The sequence below is a fragment of the Acipenser ruthenus genome, chromosome 15, assembly GCF_902713425.1.
Source record: "Acipenser ruthenus chromosome 15, fAciRut3.2 maternal haplotype, whole genome shotgun sequence".
In the NCBI taxonomy this organism is placed as follows: domain Eukaryota; kingdom Metazoa; phylum Chordata; class Actinopteri; order Acipenseriformes; family Acipenseridae; genus Acipenser; species Acipenser ruthenus.
This window is the reverse complement of record NC_081203.1, coordinates 20,590,674-20,617,959: the sequence shown is the minus strand read 5'-3', so window position 1 is coordinate 20,617,959 and position 27,286 is coordinate 20,590,674. Positions and strand designations below refer to the sequence as shown.

General features: G+C 39.2%; 2 protein-coding genes across 2 annotated transcripts in view; one reads left to right on the top strand and one right to left on the bottom strand.

Annotated features, from left to right (window-relative positions):
• The window catches only part of LOC131697567 (cell death regulator Aven-like), a 57,073-nt gene extending 38,194 nt beyond the window's left edge, over positions 1-18,879 (bottom strand). The window contains exons 1-2 of the mRNA XM_058987412.1: positions 18,549-18,879; positions 16,713-16,890 (exon numbers count right to left, since the gene is read on the bottom strand). Of these exons, the coding sequence (XP_058843395.1) occupies positions 16,713-16,890; positions 18,549-18,788 (418 nt within the window). The 5' untranslated portion in view covers positions 18,789-18,879. The remainder of the gene's footprint in view (positions 1-16,712; positions 16,891-18,548) is intronic.
• A 3,491-nt stretch (positions 18,880-22,370) lies between these two features.
• LOC131697565 (muscarinic acetylcholine receptor M5-like) lies at positions 22,371-26,548 on the top strand. Its single transcript, XM_058987379.1, has one exon. The coding sequence runs from the start codon at positions 22,448-22,450 to the stop codon at positions 24,035-24,037; it is 1,590 nt and encodes a 529-aa protein (XP_058843362.1). The 5' UTR covers positions 22,371-22,447; the 3' UTR covers positions 24,038-26,548.
• Positions 26,549-27,286: the final 738 nt, after the last annotated feature.

Here is a 27,286-nt window from a genome sequence, read left to right as displayed (position 1 = left end):
AGTCATGTCGTTCTAATTCTCCCGTGAATTTCAAAGGGCCCTATTTATATTATCAGAAAGATGATTTTTAGAAATGTGTCTTATTACATTTATAATGGTTTCTGAACCATACCTTAGAATAATCTTCCTCAGTTGAGGCATCAGTTAAACTCCTTTTGCTGCAGCATCTCACAAGATACAGCTTCACCAGGAGACCTGAATGAGACAATGGACCCCAAGTGCTGTAATCATGAGACTACTACGGTCAAAAAAATAATGCTATAATTATACTTTCTGAAATTACACCTGTTTCATATTTTTATTTTACTTTTAAATACATGTACAGTATTTTCATACTGCATGCCCCTTCTACTGGGATGTCCAATTTAAACTGGGGCATTTTCAACACAATTTAATAAGGGGTAGTGTACAATCTATCCATTTATTTAGAGACCACAATTTTTTTTTTTTTTTTGTTGCACACTTTAAACCATTTCATTTTAATATATACAGCTCTGGAAAAAATTAAGAGACCACTGCAAAATTATCAGTTTCTCTGGTTTTGCTATTTATAGGTATGTGTTTGGGTAAAATGAACATTTTTGTTTTATTCTATAAACTACTGACAACATTTCTCCCAAATTCCAAATAAAAATATTGTCATTTAGAGCATTTATTTGCAGAAAATGACAACTGGTCAAAATAACAAAAAAGATGCAGTGTTGTCAGACCTCGAATAATGCAAAGAAAATAAGTTCATATTCATTTTTAAACAACACAATACTAATGTTTTAACTTAGGAAGAGTTCAGAAATCAATATTTGGTGGAATAACCCTGATTTTCAAGCACAGCTTTCATGCGTCTTGGCATGCTCTCCACCAGTCTTTCACATTGATGCTGGGTGACTTTATGCCACTCCTGGCGCAAAAATTCAAGCAGCTCGGCTTTGTTTGATGGCAAGGTTTTCAATGGGGTTCAGGTCTGGAGATTGGGCTGGCCATGACAGGGTCTTGATCTGGTGGTCCTCCATCCACACCTTGATTGACCTGGCTGTGTGGCATGGAGCATTGTCCTGCTGGAAAAACCAATCCTCAGAGTTGGGGAACATTGTCAGAGCAGAAGGAAGCAAGTTTTCTTCCAGGACAACCTTGTACTTCAAGACCCTGATCAAGACTTACACTTATTTTTACATACAATTACCAGTTGGGTTTTTACTGGAGCAATCTAGGTAAAGTACCTTGCTCAAGGGTACAGCAGCAGTGTCCCCACTGGGGATTGAACCCATGACCCTCTGGTCAAGAGTCCAGAGCCCTAACCACTACTATCACATTATTTCACATTATACATTATTTCACATTATACAGCTATCACATTATTTTTACATACAATTACCCACTTATACAGTTGGGTTTTTACTGGAGCAATCTAGGTAAAGTACCTTGCTCAAGAGTACAGCAGCAGTGTCCCCCACCTGGGATTGAACCCACGACCGGTCAAGAGTCCAGAGCCCTAACCACTACTCCATACTGCTGCGCTTTAAGTTACACTTTTAACATTTATACTAATTAAACAATGTCCTTTTAAGTACTGTAATATATGTTTGTGCAAGGTATTTAGAAAACTCACATATTTTCTGGAACCCCCATTGCAAGCAATATAATTTTTTCACAGATAATTGAGTCAGCAATTAGCCTTCTTGCTAGAATTATTAGGGGGATCAGAGTACTAGCCATTAGGAACAACTTGACAGATCAAGAATCTGAACAAGCAGGTATGGTGTAAAATAATAAGTAAGGTGTTGACAGGTTACTAGACTGTTACTCATGCCACATGTCGTAGGTTACAGGTTCGGACGTCACATCTCAGATAAAAATAGCTGGTCAACAACTACCTTACACATACAGACAAACACACAGTAATCTCTTTATTAACAAGACACCTTATCTATACCTATTGTTTGTATTAAGAAATAATTAAAATTTAATAAAAAATCAGTTCATTAATAGTGCACTTATATATATATATATATATATATATATATATATATATATATATATATATATATATATATATATATATATATATATATTCCTTTTGACAGCACATTGTGTGCCTTTACACTATATATGGAGGCTATGTTCATAGGAAAAAGAAATAGGTAAAAATGTACATCATGTTCTACAAAGGATGCAAATGCAATAGGAAGGACAGAGTGCATTTTATTACTGTAATAATAAAATACCATAGTTGGCAGTGGTGATGTGGTTTATGCATGTTTCTCTTAGAGTCAGCTATAATGAAAATAACATGCCAGCTTAGCCAGGTAAAGTTCCATTCTGAAAGCCGAATTGTAGCAATATAAAATATAAAAGTCAATCAGCCAATCAGATCCCCAGGTTCCACTAGATTCCAGTACATCTTATTGTGTCTTGTTTATGCACAGAAATCAAATCAACTGACATAAAAATAAATCTAAAAGCTAAACTCTGCTCAAATAAAATGGATCAGCAGATAATTTCTTTTACAGGTTATGAGGTCAGCTAACCCTCTCTCTGATGGTATAAGACTTACTTTGAATGACTAGAGTTGATAAATTGAACACAGCCATTTAAGACAGGGCTGGATTAAAGTATTGGTGAACCTGGCGTCTTAAATTCAATTAAGCTGTCAAAGAGGCTAATCGCTTGCTGTGAAAACAGCTTATCTTAAATGTGTCAGGCAGTGGTTTTGTACTGTATGCTTTCAGATGGCTTGAACATGAATGCAAAATGACTGTGACTGAACAGACACTGCGGGCATTTCATACCTCACATGAGAAACCAGAAGAGTAGGAAAGCACTGGTGAGTGGCTAATTCTTCTTTGTCATCTTCAACACATTGCAGAAATGGCTTTGACATGGTGCCCATACCAGGCATTGTTATGGTCATTTTCCATTACCATGGTGTTTGGTGCCATTCTGCGGCAGAGGTATTAAATGGAGGTATCTTTCATTTTGACACCAATGATTCAGAGGAAAAAGGTAGGATGAACTAGATAGTAAGCGAACAAAAATAAAGAATCCCCAGTGGCACAGTGTAATGCGACTGTCACTTCAGAATGTTGTCGAAAAGCAGGAGTGATATCTGTGAATCATACAACACTGCTGGGAACTAAATTTCAATCCTACAGCGTTTGGTCTTCTTCATCTTTAAATCAAAAAGTCACATTTGGCACTGAACCTTGGTCAGAGGTCAAGGCAAACTTTGCCCCAAGATGTTTTTATAACCCTGTAAATGTAAAGCCTGGATCTGTGACTCTGAGACATTCAACCCCATCATATACTGTAACAGGGGCTTTTTTAAATCATCTAAACAGTAGCGGATCCCAACACCTTAATCGAATAAATCCAACTTGTTATTTTTTATTGCATGTGGCAATGTGAATAAGTGGGTCACTGCAGTATATCATGCTAGGGGTAAAACAGCAGGATTCATATTTAGATCTGTCACTGCTTAGAATACTAAAATAGACCTCAGTGTATGATACAGAAAAGGTCATTTTTGTAGTTCTGGAATAATTTCAAATGAATATTAAAATATTCCTTAATTAGGATCCCAGAGTGCCACATCTGGTAAATGTGGTGTGTGGGGACTGTTTCTCCTCACCGTGCAACAGCAGCTCCTAGTGACCAGGCATCACCCAGTGAAGCAAGTGGACACCTGCAGGGCTGGCCTGTGTTGTCCAAGGGGCAGCAGCTAATTGGATATTGGGAGAGAGGTGGGGGGGAAATAATTGTACACTCTACAAATCTATTAAGGAGACAAATGCTTCAGTTCATGCCTTCATCAGTGTAAATATAAAACACTGCTTGGGAGACAAACAAAAGAGAGACAGGGATTACAGAAAAGCCTACAGGCAGGGAATGTAGGTTGGTTTATGTACAGTGAATGAACCTACGTTTGCTACTTCCCGAGAAGGTAACTGTGCCTCTGAATATATTCAAAGAAATCTTTGTCCCAGCGCTAAGTCTTGTGTACGCTTTATACAACGACAGCCTTTATATGGCTTTTCAACTATTTGTGGACACACACACACACTACTGACCACCTGTTTGCGCAAAATGAACGTGGGTTAACAGAACCCACAAATGATTACACGCAACCACTGTAACCACTAATCAACGCAGGCTTAAACAAATACCGTTCTATAAAGTAACATGAAACTGTCCCTGCATAGTCAGCAAAAAAAAATAACATACAGAAAAAACACTGCTGACAGTATTTCACTTTTACTGTCACTTGGAAATGCATTATATCTATTAGGCTATACTGTATATATAGAGCTAGGAACCTTTTTTTTATATATATGAAATTAAATCTATGTTTTTGGCCTTAATAATAAACTGACATATGAATTAAAAGGATCAATCTTTAAAAAAAAAAAAAAAAAAAGCCACATCCCTGTCCGTTTAACCTTATCATCTCAGCCCAGGTCAAACTATCTCTGTGCGGTTTAAGAGAACACAAAAAGCCAACACAATTGATGTCACATCACAAAGCAGCACACAGCATCTCTGATGCGGACTGCTTACCTAAAGCTGTTCAAACACAGAGCACCAATCACAAGTAATAACATCATCTGCCTCTCTTTTTGTCTTTTAAAGCAGACACAGTTGCCAGTCACACAGGAAATTAATGTGCTCATTATGTGCAAGAGAAGAGTCATCTTGGCTGCTCACTGCCTGGTTTGAGCAGCTCATATCAGCGGGTCCCTTTTGTCCTATTAACCTCCCCCCCCCCATCCTGCTTTTTGCCATACATGCTCACTGTCCCGAGACATGATGAGCCATTCTGCCCTATGGGAATCCGTCTTCCCTGCAAGCAAGTGTTACATCTGAGTCAGAAGCATCACAGGGAGATATGGCACTTCCAGACCTTCAGCAAGCAACTTCAGCGAGGAAAGGATTCTGAAAACAGTTCTTACTGGCATCTGTTCTTTTTTTTAGGACTTGCTTTTAAATCAAGGAGAACAAAAAGGAAATACTATATAAATACCATATAAATGCTTGACAAACATGTGCAAGCAGAAAGATGAATTTCAATCAATTTTTAAATAGCTCTGAATGCCTGGAGTACATTGGGTTAGCTGTTTTAGGATGCTTACAGTTCCCAGCATATAACAGAAAGGACCGCAGAGTGAAAAGGTTTTTTGGGGAATCCATGAATGCTGTTCTTTAATCATTTTCCTCAATGGAAGATATGAAAGTCTATGCAGAAGAGTGAACAGGCATGCTGGACTGGGTGTGTGCAGAGTTCAAACCCCCCCCCCCCCCCCCCCGACTGTACCTGCTGATGGATCTTCTGTGGAAAAGACAGCAAACACCTTCGGATAGTAAGTAGAGATTTCTGTTCAACTATGCATGACTTCAATGCTTTATGGCAAGAGTGTAAACTAATTGAGTTCTTGCAGCAGTAATGATAAAAATAAGATCCAGCACATGAACTTAAAAGATCATTAAAATGAAGCTAAAATCTACAGTAACGAAAACTAAACCCTTATCAATCAATATCATGTAGTAATGGCATCAAATAAGAGAAGAGGCTTTCTAATGCATTTCATTATTGTTCAAGTATAAATACGGTAGCCTGGCATGCTGTCTACATTATCGCTCTCCTAATTCTTCTAAAGCTGAAAGAAAAGTAAAAGACGTCCGATTAATACATGTAAAACTTTAGAAATACTGAGGATAATTTAATACAGACCTTTAAAAAATGAAACCCAACAACTAGAATCTTGACATTATTCACACAACAAAAACTCCCTTCAGATATACAGTTTGCAAACTGCTGCATGGCTGAAGTCCCATCTCCCAGAAATCTAACCTGACTTGCTCTGTTTCATGCTAATCAGTGCACAGCAGCCTTTCTTCTTCCAATCTATATTTCTGTGAAACTAATAAGCAGAAAAAAGGAATCAAGGTTACACAGGGCAAAGGTTCGAACGCGAGTCCAACATACTCGCAAAGCTGCATTTGAGAAGGTGCTTCATAAAGAGTTATTGCTTTATTCTGGGGAGAGAAGCGGACATATTATTATTTATTTCTTAGCAGACGCCCTTATCCAGGGCGACTTACAATTGTTATAAGATATCACATTATACACATTATTTCACATTATTATTATTTTTTTTTTACATACAATTACCCATTTATACAGTTGGGTTTTTACTGGAGCAATCTAGGTAAAGTACCTTGCTCAAGGGTACAGCAGCAGTGTCCCCCACCTGGGATTGAACCCACGACCCTCCGGTCAAGAGTCCAGAGCCCTAACCACTACTCCACATTGTTCCACACATGCGGCGAGAACGAAATTAAACGCTATGTGATTTTACAAGATTACATGTAAAGTGCTACAGGATTAGTAGGATAAATGTCAAAAGCTTTGAGTGGTAAACCAGGTAATGCAGAACACTCGCACACAAAAAGGATTGTGTGTGTGTGTGTGTGTGTGTTGCTTCCTTCATCTCAAAATGGGGCCGACATGGTGTTTCACGTTCAAATTTTCTTTCAAAATGTAAACAAATATTAATTTGGAATTGCATTACAATAGCTTCCTTTGCATCTTTTTGATACAGTGATTTACAATACATTTTAAAATACATTTTAAGGCAGTGTTTGTAAGTGCTGTTGATGTACTGTATGTATATGTGCGTGTATGTATATATATATATATATATATATATATATATATATATATATATATATATATATATATATATATATATATATATATATATATATTCCCGCGATTTGATTGGCTCTTGAAATGCTTTATTTGCATATCTCCCTACAACCCATTTGTATATATATACACATAGAGAGCGAGAGAGAGCGAGAGAGAGAGAGAGAGAATAAATTATTATTATTATTATTATTATTATAATAAAATACAAATTTCACTTGTATAGCGCTCTTCATGCAAGCATTCCAGGGCGCTTTACAAAAGAAATATAAAAAAGCCTGTGTAATATATAATCCAACTACAAATAAACAGACCCAAACAAATAAACAGGATTTAAAAGATTCAATTGTGCTAGCATTCTTGATATGAATCGGGAGCAAGTTCCAAAGACATGGGGCATTACAACTAAATGCCTTGGCTCCGATAGAGTTCATACAAATGTAGGGACTGTCAGAAGATTAGCATTTTCCGATCTCCAGGAACGACCATGTGGGACATGTGGGGTCAGCAGATCTTGAAGATAAGAAGGTTCAAGACCATATAAGAAGAGCTTTAAAAGAATAATAATAATAATAATAATAATAATAATAATAATAATAAAACAAACTTGAATGAGATTGATGCAGTAATTGTATCAATTAAATATGCAATTAAAACCAAGATAATTTTTTTTTTTTTTAATCGCTTGACATCCCTAATATTACACACACACACATATATATTATATATATATATTATACACACACACACACACACACATATTCTGTTCATTATTGATAAAATGTTTTTTCCTTTATAAGTTTAATCTTTACATATAGGACATACGGTACAGTCAAATATAAGCAATCACATTGTAATGGTAGCTAAAATGGGGGACACTGCTGCTATACCCTTGAGCAAGGTACTTTACCTAGATTGCTCCAGTAAAAACCCAACTGTATAAATGGGTAATTGTATGTATAAATAATGTGTAAAAAATAATGTAATTGTATGTAAAAATAATGTGATATCTTGTAACAATTGTAAGTCGCCCTGGATAAGGACGTCTGCTAAGAATTAAATAATAATAATAATAATGATGATGATAATAATAATAATAATAATAATAATAATAATAATAATAATAATAATAATAATAATAATTCATAAACAACCAAATGCATCCTGCAACAATGCACTTTCACTTCCTGTGTTACAAGTAATAGGGCCCTACATGAGCCCAGAAAAAGCAACGTTGTTTCAGGTGAGGTCTTGTTATATGTCAAGCAGGAAGTGACGTTATAGCATCGTAGATGTGAAAACAGGAAAATAAAGATAAATCAGCAAAACAGCAAGGGAACATGTGGTTCAGCTGATGTTGTGAAGAAAGCCATGGTTAGTGCACCTTGAAGCACATTGGCTGTAGAATGCCAGCGCTGTGTCTCCGATTTGAACTATAGCTGCCCAAACTTCCTTTCTGAAGGATTATCACTGGCAACACCAACACAATACTAATGATTTAAGACAGATCAATGACTTGAAACAGGGCAAACGTTCAAATCCTGTTAGCTGCACGAAAGCAGAGACAAGGTTCTGTTTCCGCTTCAATTAGAACTTCAGCTTGATTGACTTCATTATATTACTGCTGTGGATGCCCCCCCCAGAGGCTTCACAGCACACATTCAAGTTCACCTTAGCCAGCGTTTGCAGCACGAGGCATTAAAATGATTTTTTTTTTTTTTTAAACTATTCAAGAAGGAATATTAAGTCCATTATGTCCCCTACTATGGTAGAAATAATGTTAGTATATTCAGTACCCTTAAGTAGGATGGCAATGGATCATTTTAGTCGAGGCTAGTTAATGGGATCATCTAATCATCTATTGTTGTGATGAAGGACTAACAGACACACTTTAACCATTTTTTGCTTCTTAAAAATAGGCTGCTTAAATTCAAGTACAGTATAGTGAGGCGTGTATTAAAATCGGCAACAAAAGACGAGACTATCTGAGTACACAAACTGCAATGTGACTGACTGCCGAGAAAAGACAACAAAGACGTCTGCCCAATTTCGAATTTGAATGTTATAGGCAGCCATTTACAAAGAAGCGTCATTAGCTTCCTGAGGAACACCAAGAGAAGCTTTAACAATTTCATCGTTTCTAACAAACAGTACCAGCTTAGACAGATCGGAAATGCTGATCAGACCCCGGTATTTTTAGACATGCCAAGCAATACCAGTTCACAAACTGGGAGAAAAACAGGTTCTGACTGTTGTGTTTGCAACGCGGTCAAGGCTATTGTGGTTGCTGGGTTACATGTTGCCTGATGTTACCCAGTGTTGTGTCGTGTGGTCAATCAAATGATAATTTTTGCAGCAGTATTTAGAGTTTCCTGCCTGAAATTTAGCATACATTCAAGCAAATTTTATTTAAAAAAACACTTACTTTTGGGGGAAAAAAAGACAAATCAAGCCTATGAAAGGGTTTTGGATTCTATTATAACAAGAATAGTGTGTGTGTGTGTGTGTGTGTGTGTGTGTATGTGTGTGTGTTGGGAAGGCAGTAGAGGCTTTACCATCTAACAGCACTGTGCTCACGTTTCACAGGCTGTAGCTCCAAACCCCTTCTCTCCACAAACACAAAACATAGGCGACGGACCTAGATACCAATTTTAGAACAAATGTGAGAGGAAGGCAGTAATGTTCAATATTGCATAAACCAACGCAGAAAAACCTCTGCAGTCTCATTTATATCCCTCATTACTCGCCATATTACTCATTTTTGATTCCACTAGAATGCAAAGCATGTCAATAGAGCGAAATAAAGCACTCCACTGCATTTGGAAAGATTAGTCATGAACACATACAGACCAGTACAGGAAGAGTCATTTGTTTGCAATTTAAAAGCTTCTATATATTTATTTTTCACATTGAATATTTTCTTTTGAGAACACACTATTGCAATAATTGAGGAAGGAATGTACAGTCTTTTAATTGTGAAGCATGAGTCAGAGAGTAAGAGAGGGAGCGTGGTCTGTCCACTGAAGAAAATGTCTGAATGCCCTGAAACCGTTTCCTGGAGACATAATAAGAACAACAGGCTTCCTTGTCATTACCTGGTCATATTTGTCATTTTAACTTTGCATTAACTGTTTTAATGAATAGAGAATGTTTTTGTATGTCTACAGCCTGTTTAAATGTTCAGCCTCTGCATTTATTGTGAATGTTTTTTTTTTTTCTAAAACCTATACAAAGTCTTACCTCTCATCAACATTGCAAGTCCCTTTTCATTTTGCAGTATATGGTTTTGTTTTGGGACAATTTATGTTCTCAGTATCCTTGCCTCAGGAAGTCTGTTACTGCTTCACTTCCTAGATAATTTCAATTAAGACCTATATAGCAAACAGAGGTTCAAAACATGTAAGATTTATGGAACTGTCGTGTTAGCTGACATCACAGATTGAAATAGATCAACAGGTTAATTGAAAAAAATTACAAAGACTTTTAGAGAGCAAAACATGCAGTTTGGATGCCATTTCATTTAAAGAAACTCTTTACACATTTTTGTGAAGCAACCCAGCTTTCTCCTTTCATGCATATTAAAGCAGTGTACATACTTCACTGCACAGCTGCATTCATGAATATGAGAACCTGAATCTGCTTTCCATACTTCCATAACAAAAAGCTTTGTTTCATCAGGGAGGCATACTGCAAGCAATATTGAGGCTGGCTTATCTACAGGGAGCCACCCCCCTCAAGTAGAGTAATCCGCTGTTTCCTACATATCCACCTGCTTCTATCAGAGTCCAAGAACAGGAAGCGAACCCCTTTGCGTATTACACTACCAGAGAGGAAAATGAAAAGTTAAACATGACACATCCACTTGCCACAAGACCGATTTATTCTTTCACATAACACGTTTAAACAAAATCCATTGAAATGATGAGCTTCCCCGGTAAAGCTCTGTGGATGCACCTCGATACTACTGGACCCCCACCTGCCATTCAGCCTCTCCAAGGCAGATGGTGCCAGTTGAGGTGGAGGTTTTGTGATGTGAAGCACAGTACAATGAGGGCTAAGCTGAGATGAAGTTGGTAACTGGCTCTTCCCAAATCTAAGCCTTGCTGTAAATGCAAATAGGGATGTAACAATTCTTTACATAGTCCATTATTAGGTGATCATTTAATCTTAATATGCATCCTACAAGTAGCCTATCAGGACCATTAAAAGTATCGAGAAACACATTATATCTCAACCTGAATATAATTCTATAAATTGTATCGGTGACATCAGTGGCTCATTACACCCCTACTGCACATAGGAGGCCTTAGCTGCTGTATGGCTGGTTCATCTTGCCCTCTAGCTTTGTGAGAATCCTGGTGAGAAAATACCACAGAGGCAGAGCAGGAGCTATGGGAAGAGAATTCGGAAGAACCAGTAACTACAAATGGTATAAAATAACCAAGAACACAGCTTTTCAGGTATACCGTATATTGTTCATTATTTGGAGACATGGCGATTCAGATCGCAACAGCATGCATAGTTTTACCGAAAGCCCAAGGCACAATCTTATACACCTCCCCCAGGTCCTCCTACCATCTCAGTCCTGTCCGTCTTTACCACACCCAGATAGCTACTGGCCATCGATGACTTGGTCAAGATCCAACAAAGTTGGCAAACAAGAAGCAAACAAAACGCTAAACCCTCTAACAGCTAATCACTGTGCAGGAGGTGGGAACCAACTTAAGCTGAGATCACCAAAGCCATTTTATTATCATCAGTTCAGACCCAGGGCTAGTGTATGTATCTCAGAACAGTTTCACCCAGGGTAGCTCAAGGTTCAAAATCTTCGGGGCAGACTCCAAACCTTTCAGAACCAAATAATTAGACATTTATAATTAACAAAACGACAGCAGTTATAGACTAGGTTTAATATTTCTACTTCACTCTAATATGAGATCCGATTAGCTGTTCAAAAAATAGCTAAGAAGAGGGTTTCTGGGGGCAGCTGAAAATGCTCCTATCAGCTCCCCAAAAATTATAGCTAGAAGAAAATCTTTGGGTCCCGACCAAATCCTTTGCCGCACATTGTGTGCGTGTGCGCAACAATTCTGCAGCCCTGCTTTCACGGACAGATGAACATCACTATTACAGTGCCTTTTTTAGTTTATCAGGAAGCAATCTGTGAAACAGTAAGCTGTCTATTGTGCAAACAGGCTCTGTCTTTGATACAAAATAAATAACGAAGCTCAGCTCTACCAGACATAAGACAAACACACTGCACCTAGCAACATCCTCTAATCCCAACATCACCCCCCACCCCTGTGCCCACCGCTGTAGAAACAATGCTTGTCCACAGTCAATTCTCTCTAACCGACTCTGGCTGCTGAATCATCTGCCTTCCTTGCGGCTCTCTGTCCCTGTGCTAGGTCTCAGTCAGGCATTTCCTTCAGGCGCTGTGCACATCCGCACAAATCTGTCTGCATCCCAAAAGGCAGATGCTCTCTAAGTACAGCCAACAACTGGACTGAACAAAATCACTGGTTCATAAAAATGATTTACATTTTCAGACACTAAAAAGCTTTTGCACTTGGTCAAAACTGTCATGAAGATCGGGTAATGGAAGACGGGGACAATAATTCACTCTTTATGAATTTAGATACATACTCATTTTGCAATCTTATTGAGTTTAATATGATTTTTGTTATTAAGCGTGGGTCCACAGAATAATATTGGGCTAATCATTAAATTAAGGCAGGGCTGATATCAGTTTCATACAGTTGACAATATGTATATATATATATATATATATATATATATATATATTTTTTTTTTTTTTGAAATGCAATTACATTTTATAATTTGCAAGTTCCTGTTAAATGTATAATGAAGGAAATAAACATGACTCATGTAGTTAATTTCTACAATGACATTAATAACAAGAAGCTTCAAATAAAATATGCAGGGCAAGAATTGATTTATTTTAATCAAGTTGCACCATTTTTTTTCATGAAAGGTCAGTTTAAATGTTAAAAAACTAGAAATGAGCAACTCTAATTGACAGAAATCCCAGTTTAGAATTGCAATCAGGATAAGATTTTGATTAATCTAAAAACAGATAACGACAAGATCTCAATAATGTATGTGAGTAAAATTAATCTTTTTTTCTTTCATATAAACTATAAAATCTTAAATCTCTCACAGCTGTGCTGTTACATTTGATTTATGGAGCTCCTACCCCTTTAGTGACTTTAAAGAACTATCAAAAAACTAAAACTAAAAAAAGAACTGTGGTTATGTTATACTAAAATTGTCAACATTTATTAAATATCAGAATCCCAATCTGTCTGTTTTCTAACCAAGTACTGTGCGTCAATTGAATCCCAGACCAAAATCTTTGCCAGAAACAGATCTTGAATACTTAATACACAATATGTTTTCTGGGTCAGTTTGCACTCCAAAAGCTCATAACTCTATTAGAGATGTGCCTTTATAATCAGCAATAGCAATATCTATCTGGATTCAAGTAACACAGCTTCCCCTAAAAGCACCTGCAGAACCACTGGGGGAGTTAAAAGACAGGGAGCTCCTGACTGGCGATATTGAAGAAGTATTTTAAGAAACGGATTTAATATTGATTGAAAATCAATCCATGGTGGATGTTTCTCCACGTTATGGGCACAGCTTTCACAGGATACAGGTGTAAACGTCTTCTTCAGTTTTTCACATTGGGAGGAAACTATTCTTTCCTTTGCTGAATCCAGTGTCCATTTTTTTCCAACATATTCCTGAAGGTTTCGTAAAAAAAAAAAAAAAAAGAGTGGTGTACTGCGAGAACAGAAAAACAACATTGTTGCAGGATGGAATGTGGTCTGGATAGCCTTAGAAAATAGTTTTTTTTTTCTCCTGGCAAACAGGCAAGAGTAAATGTTAAGAAATGTATAGACCAGTTCATTTATGATGTGTGATTAAAAATATAAAAAGAGTTGGCAATATGTTTAAGAATACTGCATAATACTGTGATACAGACAACACAAGACACAGCAAAGTATATCTTTATTGCAGACTTTGCAGGGTGAGGGTGCTCTGTAACACTAAGCCATATGGGCCTCAGTGAGCTCCACAACATGGAGCTTTTGATTTAGAGTATTTTTAAGATTACAGGGGCAAATGGTAGTCTCTGATAGAAGCAAGTACAGTCAAAATGCAAAAGGCATGTTGTTGTGTTATAACATGCCACATGTTTTGCAATCTGGTTAAAAAAATAAATATGCTTACCAAAATGTCAGAACCACAATTGTTTTAATCCAAGCCAGGGTATGCCACCTCATTGTGGAATGCAGGATAATGAAGACACATTGTTAAACTGCCAACCCACAATAAACAATTTCTTGAAATAAACAGAGCTCTGAGCAGCTCAGAGCTGCAGACCAGATTTCATCAGTGATCGGAAATATTCCCGGTCTGAGCCACTCAGTTACTTAACATTAACACTGTCAAGCAGACAAACGTTTAATCAAACTTTCCAATAAGCTTCACTCAAGGATCAGAGCGCCCTCTACTGGTGACTCCATCTGGCAAGTTGTATTGCTCTGCGCTGAGTGAGTTTATAACCTTCCTGTACTTGGCCTTAGTTTTACTCTCTGTCTTCTGAAGGCATGATCTCCTGCTACTTAAAATGTGCAAGTGTCAAGCTGTTTCCAGAGAAAGTGCACACGATATGAATAATGGGCAAATGCTTTCCTTGTTAGCTACACAGCTGTACAGCTTGAAGGGCTTCCAGCAGGCTGCGCTGACACAAGCAGCATGAACTCTCTGAATGGATAAGCAGGAGACTTCAGTGTCCTGTGTCTAAATCTATCACAGATTTAAAAATCAATGACTATTACTGGTGGTGCACATGCAACTGGGGTGTCTATTACATAGTACTTACACAGTGTACGGTAATCCAAAATTGCTTGTGGGATTCAGTGATTTCCAGTAAGTCGTAGAAACCTTACATCACATGACATTTACCAAATATTAAACGGTTCAATGAATCACATAAACAGACACTGTATATTATGATACATGTGCAGAAGCAATACAAAACAGCTTCCATCAGATGTTATTATAACATTACACTTTAAAAACACTGCTTAATTGAGTGTATGTTTTCTACTGTATTGTAAAACTACTAGGATCCTCAGATGGTGCTCTTGTGACACTAAGAACACTGTCGGGTTACTGCCTGCTTGTCTTATTGAATACTGAACAGGAATCACATACAAGTGGGGCTGGAAAATCACTTTGTCAGCATTGCTACTGTGGAGAAAACGCCATAGGCAACACAATCTAGATCAGTGGTTTTCATCTCAAGTACCTGTGTTTCCAGCAGGGACCAGGAGCACATGTAACTATGTGCAACTTTTTTGTAGTCAGATTTGCAACCATTTTATTTGCAGTCTGGAGCACTGCATCATAATTTCTCATTTCTCTGTAATGCAGTGCTACAAATACATTGATACATTACGTTGGTGCAATAGAGGGAGCATTGTGGTTGAGGAATCGTATCATCATCATAAAGAACAACTGCAGATGCTTACCAGTTGAAAACCACAGATCTAGATTACTGTTTTTCACTGCAATTTCACTAGCCCAAGATTAACGGTTGGTTATTTAGTTTGTACACTTATGAGCGCCCATCATGCATTCTATCTCGCTCAACCCGGGTCAAAGTGTGTCGATCCACATCCTGATGTGGGTTACTGCCGAGCCAGGTCATCCCAGGTATGTGATTTCACACTACGCAGGATTGTGATCCGGGTAGCCAGAACCCGGGTCAGGACCAGGGTAGGAACGCCAGTGTAAAAGGGGCTCAAAACTCAATGCACTGTTGCTCTGCTGCCTGTATGGTTTTCAAGCCATCAGCGACAGCAAATCTGAAATCATGACTAGATACTGAAAACAGTGCTAAGTCAATTGCTCAATTATAGTTGTGTGTTGTCTGGTCACATGTGTATTGTACTGGAAAAGAGTTTACACCTGAATGGAGCCAATGTTTATACCAAAACCAAATCTTTATCATTTATTTATGTATTTTATATACACAATAAAATCAGGGAATCAGAATCACATTATGTTAATGGTATTCTAATGGTTTTTAATGACCTTGTCTTCCTCCGGTTTCACCTGACGGAACTGGGCCGATTTGACTCATGAGTTGAGCAGTGCCCGTCATGCCCCTATTTCCATGCCAAATCTAGGGAATCTGCCACTTTGTCTGCGGCTCCCTGTGGAATGCTGAACCGCAGGCTGCTCCCAGCTCCGATTCACTGGCTCTCTTTAAACATCATGTTAACGGAATCTGGTGCTAACCATCTCCAACTCATACATTTAACATGCTTCTTATTTAGATTCTCTTCCTAAATGTGTTTTATTTAGTGCTGCGATAAACTATTTTTTCCAAACAAGCATATTCTGTTAGATGAATATTTTTATATTCTTTCATTTTCAAATACACTACCACAGCGGTTTGCATTCCCCTATCCATAAAATACACAGTGTCCTTAAATTGTACAGACAGGGATTTATTATTGCTAGCAGTTTTATTTATTTCAGCAATTATTTATTATGTGACATACAAAACTGATGGCAAGGTGAACTTAAGAAGGGTTTGGGCAAGTCTTAGAACTTCTGGTAAACACAAACATGCTTTTTTTTTCACACGCTGATCGTTTTTGTCCATCCAACACGCTCAACATGGTGAACATGATACCTCCCTTTATTTTTATCCAACCTTCACCAAACTTTTATCGTACACTCATAGCCGCCTACAGACGTTTCTGATAGCATTTGGCTATAATCCGACAAACTCTAGATTTTATATTCTGAACCTTTAAAAGGTACTGTGCAATAATTAAGAAATGTTGAAGACCCTCTGTATGTGTGCGCACTGGTCGACTGTGTATGTAAGTTTGTCTCAGCACTAACTCCTGGCAGGGTTTTGGTTTCTATACAAAACAGCACTGTTTCATGGTCTAGTCGTTCCTACCTGCAGAGCTGAGGAGGACACTGAAGTCTGCTCCTCGCTGTGACTGTCCACTCTCCCCGACCTCCTCCTTCTCAGCTGCCTCATAGCGGTCCCAGTTCGAAACCAGCTTCCTCCGAGAAAAGACACTGGGCCCAAAATCTTCATCATCACTCTGTTTCACATCCACCTCTTCCTCAACCTTCACAACAGAGAACAACAGTTATGCTCTGATCACGATCACTCAAGGAAGTCAAAGTTTCAGTGTCTGTGTGCGTGCACACAAAGCATGGATTGAAACACACAAGCCCTGCACCCTGTGTTTCAAAAATAGAATTACGTTATTTTAATGATCACTTTGATGTTAAATAAATTATACCTCCATTATATCTGCATGAATGTTTACTACAGACTGGGGTGTGACTTATTAATGCTATGATGAGTGTGACTTATGGTATGATGAGAAGTATGATCAGTTAGAGCAGATTTATCAGGGACCTGATTGTTCAAATTCCTGACACCTGGTCATTTCAATAACATACCTAAACAAGGGAAGTTTCTGAAAGGACGGTGCAAGGCTCGTGCAAGTATCAGATACCGTTAAGCAGTTGTGACCCAAATCAAAAGAAATCTAAAATAAATAAATAAATACATACATAATTTTTTTGTCCAAATGTACTTCTCTGTTTATAGAGTCAGTATAAAGTTTTGATAAGGACAGCTCCTATGTGGCTCATACAAGTATGCAGGATTAGCCTATCAGCCACATCTAGTATTGGGTTGGGTACTCTTGTCATTTTAGAACACTATAATATATATGAGTGTTCTTGGAACACTGTTTGGTAAATGAGGATCCCGAGTTTTAATTTCTGTTTTCCTTCCTGAGCTATAACAAGAGTAAAACAAAAGGTAATTTAATTCAAGCTTGTCTGTACTGTAAATCTGCCATTCTGACCGCCTCCAACTGAGCAGACTGGCTGTGCCTTGCAGGTGTTTTCTGAATCATCACCATTCCACCATCCTGAATATCACCATACCGAGACAACTGCAGGGCCCGTTGCCTTGATGTGGTGAAGGGATTACAGCCTGGACTTAAGTGCACATAATTTCTACCTAATTCATACTGTACCACATGCAAAAGCATCACCAAGGTTTACACCAAAAAAAAAAAAAAAGCTTTGAGCTGACAGCTGACTGATAGGAGACATGAATGTACTTAAAATAAAAACCATGAGTACTGTGTCACAAAAAATAAATACACATATACACATATATATGAAAGGCGTTGGCATAATGAACCATTATTTTAAAGAAAAAGTGATGCCACTACACCAGTGGAAAAGATTTTCAGTCCATTAAAATCTGAAATTAGGGAGCTGTCAAAAGTCACGCTGTTTCCAGTTTGAATGCTTTCTTAATGTGTTTTTCTCTGTAGTGAAACTTGCTATCTTCACACAGCCCAAGTACAGGTGGTAATGTATAACCAGACTCTGAGAACAAACACGTTCTTAGTGATTTCATTTACACCAGGCACACCTGGTAAATGATCTGTCAGAGAATAGCAGGTGGACGAAGAACCCTGGAAACTGCTGGTATTATAATACATAGCATAGCCCCAACAGATTGTCATCTGTAACAGCTTACTGGGATGTTGTTTATTGCAGTTTTGCAACGCTGTATATTGGCAGTGCAGGGTTACAAACCGTGCTCAATGCTACTGTCTCAGAGCTGTTGGAAAAGTTAAGAGAACTCGTGCACGTGAATAAACGAAAATAATAGTTTCTGTATATCCATTATCGGGTTCGACTACTTTTTTGTATCTCGGTGTTTGCTTTGAAGTTTAATTCACGCAATACATACATTTTTAACACGCTTTTCACTTATCCTCCCGCGAGGTGATGTGTGACCCCGCCCGCGATGCTCCTGTCTTCCCCTTCCAGTTCCACGGTGAGCGCCTCCCCTCCCTCTGCCACGATGTTCAGGTGCTCCCGTTTCGCTGCCGTCGCCGCCGTCTCGGTTCTGCTTGTCCCCAGCATTTCGCCTCCAGCCACCTCTGCCACCGCCCCTGCCAGACCCCCGGTTCCGAGCTCTTGGTTCCATCAACACAGCAGTCAGCAGTCCTTGCCTCTCTCACAGAGACAGACGGAGGACATTCAGCGTTACACTGTTGTAGTTCAGGCAGTGTCACAGTCAAAACAATCCCCCCAAACAACCATAACTGATATTTATTTAATTCCTCGATACCGCAGTAATGGTTACACGGCTTTATATATATATATATATATATATATATATATATATATATATATATATATATATATATATATATATATATATATATATATAGTCTGTACACACAATAAAAACCATGTTCGTTTAAAGATGCTAGTAGTTGTATAAGTTCTGTAATACTAATACTGACAGTATTACTGTATACATTTCTCAAAAATGAGTGTCAACTGGAGCAGAAATGTCGTCATTCATAGCGTGTATCTGTTTATTTTTGACCATATACACTAAAATTATTCTATTTACTGGAGAAAATGGAATCAGTTAATTAAAAACTAAAATAAACTTTGAAAATATGCTACGTGTCTTCCTGTTTTATTTTACTTGACAACCGACAGAAATAGAATTGTTTGACTTCCAACAGTTAATGACCTTTAATGCATGAAAGGGATACGTGTTGCAACGGTTGTAGGCTTCTACTTGTAGCATCATTTCCGCTGTCAATATTCCTTATGCAGTTCTCAAAGCTGGCAGTGTTCCGATATTTTAATTATTTTTAACAATAGTGTAACAACCATGCTAGTGATATGTACAACTCTTAGTCTTACCAACTGGTAGAGAACAGCTTGTAAGTTTAAATCCTGAGACCCCACCCCCCCATGCAACGTTGCACTAAGTGATCCCTTCACACTAAACAGAACAAAAATCTATATTAATTGCATTGTACGAAAAGCTCTTTGAAGCTGGAATTCCATTTGATTAACCCTTTCATGCATGGGACTTCATATGGGGGCGGACATGGAAAAAACTCTCTTCTAGTCTTTACATGATGACACATGTAGACGCAAATTAATGGTATTATTATTATTATTATTTATTTCTTAGCAGACGCCCTTATCCAGGGCGACTTACAATCGTAAGCAAATACATTTCAAGTGTTACAATACAAGTAATACAATAAGAGCAAGAAATACAATAACTTTTGTTCAAGCAAAGTACAAGTATAGACAATGTCAACCCGGGGGACTTCTTTGACTTGAAAAAAGAAAAAAGGACCAGGGGTCATAAATGGAGATTAGATAAAGGGGCATTCAGAACAGAAAATAGGAGGCACTTTTTTACACAGAGAATTGTGAGGGTCTGGAACCAACTCCCCAGTAATGTTGTTGAAGCTGACACCCTGGGATCCTTCAAGAAGCTGCTTGATGAGATTCTGGGATCAATAAGCTACTAACAACCAAACGAGCAAGATGGGCTGAATGGCTTCCTCTCGTTTGTAAACTTTCTTATGTTCTTATGTTCTTAAGTGTGACAAACCACAATTCAATAATACAGCAGATAATAGTGATAGTTACATCAGGATATGATTAAATAGTGATAGTTACATCAGGATGTGATTAAATACAAAGTACTACAGGTTAAACACTTGGCCGATTACAGTATTCTGAAGTACAGGATTAAATGCAGTAAAATAGGGGGCAGATAAGAGCAAAATAAAGCACATTTAATGAAGGGTGATAGTGTCCCAGGATACAAACAGTGGAGTTCTGCTGTTTGAAGAGGTGAGTCTTAAGGAGGCGCCGGAATGTGGTCAGGGACTGGGCAGTCCTGACATCTGTAGGAAGGTCATTCCACCACTGCGGAGCAAGGGTGGAGAAGGAGCGGGCTCTGGAGGCAGGGGAGCGTAGCGGAGGTAGAGCTAGTCTTCTAGTGCAGGCGGAGCGGAGAGGTCGAGTGGGGGTGTAGGGAGAGATGAGGGTCTGGAGGTAGCTGGGTGCAGTCTGGTCAAGGCATCTGTAGGCTAGTACAAGAGTCTTGAACTGGATGCAAGCGGTGATCGGGAGCCAGTGGAGCGAGCGGAGTAGTGGAGTAGCGTGGGCGAAGCGAGGCAGAGAGAACACCAGGCGGGCAGCAGAGTTCTGGATGAGCTGGAGCGGACGGGTGGCGGACGCAGGGAGGCCAGCCAGGAGGGAGTTGCAGTAGTCTAGGCGGGAGAGTACCAGGGCCTGGACCAGGAGCTGGGTAGCATAGTTGGTGAGGAAGGGTCGGATTCTTCGGATGTTGCTCAGGAAGAATCGGCAAGTGCGTGCCAGAGTGGAGATGTGCTGGGAATAAGAGAGGCAGGGGTCCAGGGTGACTCCAAGGTTCTTAGCTGAGGAAGAGGGAGTGTAGTAGATTCCAGAGGAACAGAGATAGAGAGATCAGAGGAGGGGGAGGAGGAGGGAAAGAAAAGGAGGTCAGATTTAGAGAGGTTGAGTTTGAGGTGATGCAAGTGCATCCAGGAGGAAATAGCAGACAGACAGGTAGAGATACGGGAGGAGATGGTGGAGTCAGAGGTGGGGAAGGAGAGGAAAATCTGAGCATCATCAGCATAGAAATGGTATGAGAAACCATAGGATGCGATGAGGGGGCCCAGGGAGCGGGTGTAGAGAGAGAACAGGAGAGGACCCAAGACTGACCCTTGGGGGACTCCAGTTAAGAGAGGGTGAGGTGTGGAGGTTGCTCCACGCCAGGTTACCTGGTAAGTGCGGTTGGAGAGGTAGGAGGAGAACCAGGCCAGAGCAGTGCCAGAGATCCCCAGGTCAGCAAGAGATGATAGTAGAATAGAGTGATCAACAGTGTCAAAGGCAGCAGAGAGGTCGAGGAGAATTAGGACAGAGGAGAGAGAGGCAGCTCGGGCACACTTAAGTGAGTTGGTGACAGACAGGAGGGCGATTTTAGTGGAGTGAGCATCCTCTTATGAGGTATGGATCCTCATAAGAGGATGCCTCCCCCCCATATAAAAGCAATGGTGGAAAAAAAATGTTAAATGAAAAATATATTTATTATGTGTGAAAACCAATATATATATATATATTTATTTATGTAATTTATTTATTTTCAATATTGTATTCATGCTGTGATGTATCTGATGTATATCGTTTCCCATTCTCCCTTTTGTTTAGAATTGTTTCTAACGCTTCAAATATTGTCAAGATCATGTATTAGGTATTTTGTCCAACTTCAGCTGCTTTTGTGAGCTTTTTTCTCCAGCGCTACAGACAGCGAGTCTATTGCTTCTTATCTTTATATTGGCACTTGCACACTTGTACTATATGTGTGTCAAAATTCCGGTGCATGTTGAGAAGCCAGAAGAAAGGCAAATATCTCAAAAAGCTTTTACAGACCTGGGGGTGAGGATTAACCTAGGCTTTATGTAGTTTACTAAAAACTAAACATACTGTAAAAACAGTTGTATTTATTTTTTTTTCAGCACTTGTGATCAGAAAGAAAGGATCCTTTTGTGTATTCTGTTGTTTTTCAAATGGGAAGGTATGAATCATGAATTAATATGTAGACAGCTCTATAATGTGCAGAAAGGTTTCTATCCTGAGGTGTCCACACCAAAAGGAATATACTATATTTAAAAGTTGTTTGACACTTATCTTTGTTTTTTCTTACATATAGGCCCATAACACTGTACCATGTCAAGATCTGGTGACTCCATTTTCTAGGACGCTGCCTGCAGAGCACTCAAACCCAGCCTCATAATGGAAACAGCGCTGGTGAAGAACTCCACACTAGCCAGTAGCAATGCCTCTAGTCTTCAACACATGAGCGGCCACAGTCTTTGGGAGATCATAACCATAGCAACCGCTTCTGCCATTGTGAGTCTGATAACAATAATTGGCAACATCCTTGTCATGGTTTCATTTAAAGTCAACAGTCAGCTGAAGACGGTCAACAATTACTATTTGCTGAGCCTGGCTTTTGCTGACCTCATTATAGGTGTGTTCTCCATGAATCTCTATACCTCTTACATACTAATGGGATACTGGTCACTCGGGACCCTCGCCTGTGACCTGTGGCTAGCTCTGGATTACGTGGCCAGCAATGCCTCTGTAATGAACTTGTTAGTCATCAGCTTCGACAGATACTTTTCTATCACAAGACCTTTGACTTACAGGGCGAAACGTACACCCAAAAGGGCTGGCATCATGATCGGCCTTGCTTGGTTGGTGTCTTTTGTTTTATGGGCTCCTGCCATTATATGTTGGCAATACTTTGTTGGAGAACGAACTGTGCCTTCAGGTGAATGCGAGATCCAGTTCTTCTCTGTGCCTGTCATCACCTTCGGCACAGCCATTGCGGCTTTCTACATCCCTGTATCCATCATGACGATATTGTACTGTCGTATCTACAAGGAGACTGAGAAACGCACCAAGGACCTGGCCGAACTTCAAGGCTCAAACTTCTCAGCCGACCTGAGGATTGCGAAACCTCAAAACCCTCTTCTCAAATCGTGTTTCAATTGCAAGAGACAGACGGACGCCAACCGGGATCGGAACGAAACCTCCTGGTCGTCCTCTAGCAGAAGCACGGTCTTGAAAGCAGCCCTTGCGCCTAACACCAACGATGAGTGGTCCAAGAATGACCAGGTGACGTCCTTCAATAGCTACCCCTCTTCTGAAGACGAGGACAAGCACATGTCCAAGCCCATCTTCCAGGCAGCTCACAAGAAACAGATCAGCAGAGACAGCCAAAACGAAAGCCTTGCAGACTCCGAGGGGAGAGACGACTTTGGTGAAGACCAGCCGAACTTGAGAAGCTACTTCACCTCACCCGCCAAATACATCAACAGTAAAAAAGGGGTTTCCTACAAATTCAAGCTGGTCGCTAAAGACTGCAGCCCCCCTTTGAGCAAAAACGTCTGCTCCCAGCTGGCAGCCTCGTCTGGTTCCGCGGCAGAATCCATGGGAACCTCGGCTTCTAAAAACATCGACCCCAGCCTGAAGAACCAGCTCACCAAGAGGAAACGGATGGTTCTTATAAAGGAGAAGAAAGCGGCACAGACTCTGAGTGCAATTCTCCTGGCCTTTATCCTCACCTGGACTCCCTACAACATCATGGTCTTAATCTCGACCTTCTCAGACTGCATCCCCACCTCCCTGTGGCATCTCGGTTACTGGCTCTGCTACGTCAACAGCACCATCAACCCCATCTGTTACGCCCTGTGCAACAAGACCTTTCAGAAGACCTTTAAGCTGCTGCTGTTCTGTCAATGGAATAAGAAGAAGAGGGCCGAGGAGAAGCTATATTGGAACAGCCAGAATCCCACTGCTAATAACAAACTGCCGTGAGTGGCCAGTCAAGATAGAACACAATGCACTTATTATAAAATGGGGTTGAATTGTCGCAGCAGTGGTACAATTGATATCCATTTTTCTTAAATGTCTGCTGCAAAGGGAAGCAAATAAGCTGTGTTTGTCCTGATCTGTGGTTGACATTTAGTCTGCAGTACTATATCTGTACTGTAGGTCATTCATGCGTTTGCGGACAGATAGATTACCATGGGCCCCATTCTGAATCTTCCTAACCCTGGCCTGGGTTTATTCTGTCCATGGGCTGTAGTTGTGCATGGACAAAAAATCACTTGACCATAGGCTATTGTCTGCACCCTGACCATGTGTGAAAATATGTATTTCTTTTGTCTTGCACCCCTTATCACACACATGTAGGTTTTTCATTTAAAAAGCATTGTGATTGGCTGTTTACTAAGCAATGTTACTAAATCAACCATGCTTCTTACATCAAATTCATTACAGCACCTTCTCTGTATAATTGCTCTGTTTTTCACCCTGGAAAGCCAGCATAGCATGATATACAAAATCTGGAATGGGCTGGAGGAAGAAAAGGTAAGGTTGGAACTCTGCAATTTAACATCATAAAAATTCATTGGCCAACAGCTGGCTTGAAAAATAAAATTGATAGTTAACAGTATGCCCTCCATAGAAAATACATATTTGAATCACTGTCTAGAATTGGTTTCTGTCCAGGCTAGGCAACCTGGCTTTAACACAGGTGATTTTTTTTCACTAACACTACTATTCATGGAGAGCCTCTTCAGATCTAAAATTTGTAACTTTTCCCATAGAACCAGGTTACCCAGCCAAGTTTGTGCCCAGCAAATGAGCCTTTCTCAGAGTCAAAAGTGATGAAGTCCGCAACTCTTCCCCATATACCCTCTGTGACCCATCCAGATTCAGTGTGTGATGTGCTTAGGGCTGGCAAAGTGGGAAACAGAAGGAGGGCCTCTGAGCATGCAGTGATATAGAGAAGGGAGGGGCACAATGTGGATTATCAAACCCAGTGTTCCCCTGAGCTTTGCGGCAACGTGTCATTTCAAAGCCTGATATACTGGTATACACAATGCATATTTCCACTAGATTCAATCTGATCTGAAACACAAAACTGATCTTCCTGTCTAAACTAACGAAAGCCCAAGTAAAGAGTCCTTTCTGAGCTGCAGTGTTATCATCTGTAGAGCTTCAAATGTCTTTTAATGTTTTTGCATGATGTATGCAGTGGTTTGGAGTTCTCGTGCTTCAATATTGAGATAAATCATTTTCCCTAAATGCATTTCCACCCAACTGAAAATAAATACAGCTTGGGTTATGTTTATGTTCTGAGGCACTATTTAATTAAACGTACAGTACATGACCATGCTCTTGCATTACATAAATTACAAAAAACTTTTATTGGAACATTCAGTTAGCTCTTAATTAAAAACACGTACATGACGCACCTCAGGAAATGAGGCTGAATGTTCACAAGCAGCAGACTCCTGGTCATATAACTCACCTGCACGCCATGAGCGCACCTGGGGATCCTCACAGGGTTATTATTTGATTGATAAACCCACCCTTTAGTAGTCTACAGCAAGCACTACATATATCTAAAAGCTAGCTAAGAGACAATATTGGGGGGAAATGCATAAAACACAAAACCACTGGGAAGAAAAAAGATCCCACTTTGAATGATTACTGTGTCCTGTTCTGGTCATCTCACCTCAAAATGATTACACATGTCATGAGGAGGTACAGAGGAGGGTTAGGCAAGCCCTAGGTGTTAAAGGCACAAGCTACTGTATGAAGACAGGTTCAAAGAAAAATATCTCTTCATCCTTGGTAGGAGGGATTTAATTGATTCCAATCCTAAATGTTATAAATAACATGTACCTAAGTCAACACAGAGAGTAGGACAAATGAAAGGACTTTCATTTCCTAAAGATGAATGCATGGAAGAGTTTACCAGATGAATCACATCTGAAACACTGGGAACTTTAAACAGAATGTGAAGCTCTTTAGCCTTTTATATGTATGGAAGTGTTCTCACCACGTATCCTGTATTTACTGATTTGCAATCTTTATTTTTTTGTATTCAGTTTCCTAACAGCTCTCTTTTGTGCCTCTGCAGAAACTGCTGAGTAGAGTTTAGTGCCATTGAATTTAACAGGGCTGTAATGACTGCCTCGCTGATAAAGCAATGGGATCATGGTGCCATCAGTCTGCTGTGAAACACTCCATGTGCTACTAACGTCTGTGCTGTATTGTACATATCTGCATTCATAAACAGAATAGGTGGAACCTTGTTATACAAATGGGTACAGTGACTTTTGCATATGTTCTGTGTATGGTATAGCTAGATATATACGGAAGATGAAATAAAAGTATAATACATACTCTATTAAAGAGAACATAAGGACCTTTTTATTTTATTGTGTTACATGTTCCCATGTGTTGTTACAACTGTTTACGTAAGGTGTGTGTATTGTTTTAATTTTTTTTTTTACATTTTGACCACTTTTTTAAAACTTTTAAATTATATTCCTTGCCTCAAGATGGCTTCTCATGTACCCGCATGGACCTCTCAGAACTACATTTCCCATCATCCTCCTGCTCACATATGTAACTGAGATGGATTTACCAGTGAGCAGGAGGATGATGAGAAATGTAGTTCTCAGAGGTCAATGCAGGTACATGGGAAGTCATCTTGAGGCAGGGAATGCAATTTAAATGTTTAAAAACATGGTCAAAATGTAAAAAAATAAATAAATAAATTGTAGCAACACATGGGAACATGTAACACAAAATAAAAAGGTCCTTATGTGCCCTTTAACTAGATCTTGGTATTTTACTGTAATAGTAGGGAAGCATTTTTCAAACATTTTTTTACTCAAGCCTGCACTTTTCCTACTCAGTTTTGCCCTTCCATACTTGTAAATGTATCATGTAAAACCCCAAAAACATAATTTATAAGTAAAACTATGAGAAACTAAGTAGAATAATTTTCGGCTGGTGCCGTCAACACTTATTATAAAATGTAAATATGTACTGTAAACTTGTACTTATATCTAAAATAAAAAAATGTAAACAGAATTTGTGAGCAAATCTGACATGGCATGCACTTTCATTTGTTACAGAAGTCTGAAATGTGCACTTTTAAAAGAAACACGTTATAGAAACATGTATTTTCACTTGAAATCATAATATTGGGTACTATTGGTCGAAGACCTTTCTCTTGAGGCATAAGAGTAGTTTCTCTTTCAG

Excerpts from the sequence above, each read along its gene's own strand:
- LOC131697565 (XM_058987379.1), top strand. The coding sequence starts at position 22,448 with ATGGAAACAGCGCTGGTGAAGAACTCCACACTAGCCAGTAGCAATGCC.